The sequence below is a fragment of the Bison bison genome, unplaced genomic scaffold (genome assembly GCF_000754665.1).
Source record: "Bison bison bison isolate TAMUID 2011002044 unplaced genomic scaffold, Bison_UMD1.0 scf7180017864249, whole genome shotgun sequence".
Lineage (NCBI taxonomy): Eukaryota > Metazoa > Chordata > Mammalia > Artiodactyla > Bovidae > Bison > Bison bison.
Window position 1 is genome coordinate 2,220,758 of NW_011494821.1, and position 3,949 is coordinate 2,224,706.

At 51.6% G+C, this 3,949-nt stretch overlaps 1 protein-coding gene across 1 annotated transcript in view; it reads right to left on the reverse strand.

Annotated features, from left to right (window-relative positions):
• The window catches only part of SPNS2 (spinster homolog 2 (Drosophila)), a 40,648-nt gene extending 38,902 nt beyond the window's left edge, over nucleotides 1-1,746 (reverse strand). The window contains exons 1-2 of the mRNA XM_010847515.1: nucleotides 1,656-1,746; nucleotides 31-164 (exon numbers count right to left, since the gene is read on the reverse strand). Coding sequence (XP_010845817.1) covers nucleotides 31-164; nucleotides 1,656-1,746 — 225 coding nt within the window. The remainder of the gene's footprint in view (nucleotides 1-30; nucleotides 165-1,655) is intronic.
• Between the last annotated feature and the right edge of the window lie 2,203 nt (nucleotides 1,747-3,949).

The window sequence follows — 3,949 nt, forward strand, 5'->3', positions numbered from 1 at the left end:
GCGCCCGGGCCCCGCCCACCAGGCCCTTGCCCAATCAGCCCCGGGCTCGAACCACAGCCCCGCCCCACACGTGCTGCCCCCGGGGGGCGGAGAGGGGGCCGGGCCGCAGAGCCCCTCCCGCCCGACGGGGGCGCAGTCATGCTGGAGCCGCGCGGCCGCCGAGGCTGGCGAGGACCCGGAGGGGTTTGTGGGGAACCACGGAGCTAGGGGCCGCGTGCGGGAAGTAGGACTCCCTGGCACCCACTCAGTGCCCTCCCTCTCCACCCCCTACCGCAGCGGAGAGTCTGGGGGACAGTTGGGGGGCTGGAGCTCAGGGCATGTGGACATCTTGGAGAGAGGGTCTCAGATGGTTAAATCAGGAGCGCGGGTGGGAGAGCCCGTGACCGCTCCAGCAGCTACGCACCCGCCATGATTTAATCAGTTCAGGGAGGGCTACTGTAAGAACCGAGAAGCATGATCGGTGGGGGTTTTGGTCCAGGGCTCCACCAGACACAGAAGGTTATGTCGCCCACCTCCCCATGGAAACTCAGATCCAGCCCCCAGCCTCCCCCTGGACCCATTCCTGTGTGCACACCGAGACCCTACCCATGCTCCACAGAGAGGCAGCCCCTGGCAGGGAGAGACAGGGCTCCAACTGGGACACCTTGGAAACAGGGCATTAAAAGGGGGCCTTGTCCCCTGAGGGCCCAGTAACTGCAAGCATCAGGCTTCAGCAGCGCATGACAAAGCCCTGAATGGGAGGCAGGAAGCTGGGCCCTAACTCAGTTCTGCCCTGGTGTGTGGCATGACCCTAGACAAGAACCCTAACTGGTGTCAGTTTCTCTCTCTGGGGGTAGATAGGAGGATAGGCTTTAGATGGTCTGGAAGTCCCCCAGGTTCTCCCTTGGGGGGGCAGGGAGCCCCATCCCCTGTGGAGAGTGTCAGGGTAGCTTCTGTATTCGGGATTACATTCTCCACTGTCACGCATCTCAGAGGTGCTGTGGTTCTGGTAAGCTCCGTCCCCCATTCATGAGTTTGCAGCTTTGATTGAAAAGAAAATCCTGTACAAAGGGCTGAGGACAGAATGCTAGACTGAGACAGCCTGGGGAACCAGAATTATGTCCTGTGTTCCACATACAGGTTCCAGGGCCCAGAGATGACCCCACCATGGACGTGCAGCTAGCAGGTGCCAGAGTTGGCACTGACCTGGGGTTGGTGCAATACCTGGGCTGGGAGCTCAGTTCCCACCGCAGGCTGCTCCAGATCCCACATCCATGGGCAGGTGCATCTCGTGAAGGTGGCGGCCACAGTGAGTCATGGCACAGGCAACGGGTGATGCAGCACAAGGCAGCCCTCCCCACGTCCGCCCCACTGTCTCTTGTGAGCAGAGTTAATCCCCAAGCTGGTGTTTCTTGGCGCCTTCGAGGTGTGTTTTAAATTCTGTGAAGTGACTAAAAATATGCATCGTCGTGTTGGGTATGAATGACTGTGACGAGAGGGTTAGGAAAACATTTCATTCTGAAAGTTCTTGTGCTGCCTCTTTCCAGCTTGCTGAGTGCAGGCCTGCAAAGCTGGATGCGGGAAGTTCCACTGGGTGGCCCAGAATGGCAGGTGATCAAACAGGAAAGGACAGACCTAGGAGCTCTGTGGGGTTGGGACTGAGCCCTGGCACTGACCTTCATAATGGTGTGATGATGCCAGGTAGAGGACAGGGCCCAGCCGGAGGATGTGGCCAGCTGTGGGACTGTTGGCAGAAGGCAGAACCATGGCTCTAAGCCCAACACCATGGTCCCCTTCCCACTCCCCCAAATTCCTCATCCTTTCAGCCACAGCCCTGCCCAGGGAGCAGTTTTAGCTCTTAACCAGAGAGAGAGACCCAAGGAAGAAAAATAATATACCTAAAGTCACATACCTAGTAAATGATGAAGTAAAAGTGTTAAGTTGTACAGTCGTGTCTAACTCTGTGACCCTATGAACTGTAGCCCACCAGACTCCTCTGTCCATTGGATTCTCCAGGCAAGAATACTGGAGTGGGTAGCCATTCCCTTCTCCAGGGGATGTTCCCGACCCAGGGGTGAACTCTGGGTCTCCTGCATTGTAGGCAGATTTTTTACTATCTGAGCCACCAAGGAAGCCCAGTAAATGATGAGGCTTGAACTAAACCTTGAGAGTAGGGTGTGTCTACCCTCTAATCCAGTGTTTCCTCTACTGCCCCACAGGAATGGGGGCAGTAGCCTCTCTTAGCTTCTCCAGGACAGAGCTTCCTCATCAACATAATGGGAGGCTGAAGTCAATGATGGCTAAAGGGCATTCTAATATTCATTAAGTTTAGACCATAATTTCAAAACAAATAGGGCACAGGACATTAGTGGTCCATGTCCCAAGGGTGAGTATATTTGGGAAATGGTGAGGTAAACATAGAGAATTAGGTTCCCTCACTGAGGAACTTTTCAGAGCCTTTAATCTGAGAGTGTACATTGGGAGTCTCCCATAGGGAGGTATAGGCTGCCATCTCCCCATGTGTATGAGGCCACAGAACATCTTGGAAGATGACCACGGCTTTGCAGAACACACTCAGAGAAATACTGGCTCCCCTACATCTGCTAGCTGGGAGCTCAGTCCAGCTCGTCTCTGCCTGTCTCCCTACACGGGAGTGTCTCCAGTGCTCAGCCTGTCTCCTCCCTGCTCACGTGGCACACCCTCCCTTGGCAGCCTCTCACTCATTCTTGGGCTTTCAACAATTACCCACATCCCTAGGACATCCCTCCCTCCATCTTTAGATGTGACCTCATCTCCAAACAGTAGGTCTATATGCAGTTTCCTGCACATTCCCCCCAAGACACCCCCAGCACCTTAAACTCAGCACATCCAAGACTGAACTCTTCATCTTTCCCCTCAACCTGCTCCCACCCAGTATCATTTATCTCTGACAAATAGCAGCAGCATCCACCTTGTTACCAAGCAGGAAACCTAGAAGCCATTTGGGACTCCTCCTTCAACTCCCACTTTTAGGGCCCATTCCCTTTTTTCTTAATATATTCAAATGTCTTCATTGCTCATGGACTTAGCTCTAACCTTTCATGTCTCACTTGGACCCTTTTAAAGCTCAACAACACCTGTTCCAACATTCCCCTCCAGTCTTTTCTTCATATTTCTTGCCATAATTTTCTAAGTCACACATACAACCCTATCATTACCTTGCATAAAACCTTTCCATGGCTCTCCACTACTATAAGACTAAAAATATCTAAGTTCCTATCTATGAAACAGAAACAGATGCACAGATATAGAGAACAGGCTTGTGGTTGCCAAGGAGCTGAGGGGGTGAGAGAGGGATGGAGTGGGAGTTTGGGATTAGCAGATGCAAACTATCATATATAGAATGGATACACAACAAGGTCTTACTGTATATCTTATACTAAACCATAATGGAAAAGAACATGAAGTATATGTATATATATATATATATATATATATATAACTGAATCACTTTTCTGTACAGCAGAAATTAACATGATAGTGTAAATCAACTATACTTCAATAAATTTTTTAAAAAATATCAAAGTTCCCTAACATGATCTCCAATAATCCTTCATGACCCATGCCAATCTCCAGCCTCAGATCCTACTGCCCATCTCTCAAAATTACACTCATCCATACTGAAAATGGAGCTCCCTAGACTCACTCATAGTTGCGATACTTTCTGGAGCCCAGAGGAGTGGCAGGAATTGGGAGCAATCGTCTCTAGTTGCCCCCTACCCTCAACACAAAAGTCTTGTCCTGGTAATACAATGATGGTTCAGGACCACGGAGAGCGCCACCTAGGCAACCCCCTCCCCTGGCTTTTTGGTCTGGTTCTGCCTAGCTCACTCCTCCCACTCATCCTTCAGAAACCCAGCACAGACACGACTTCCTCCAGGAAGCCCTCCCTGACCTACTTATTGAAATTGTCATTTCCTCTAGGCTACTT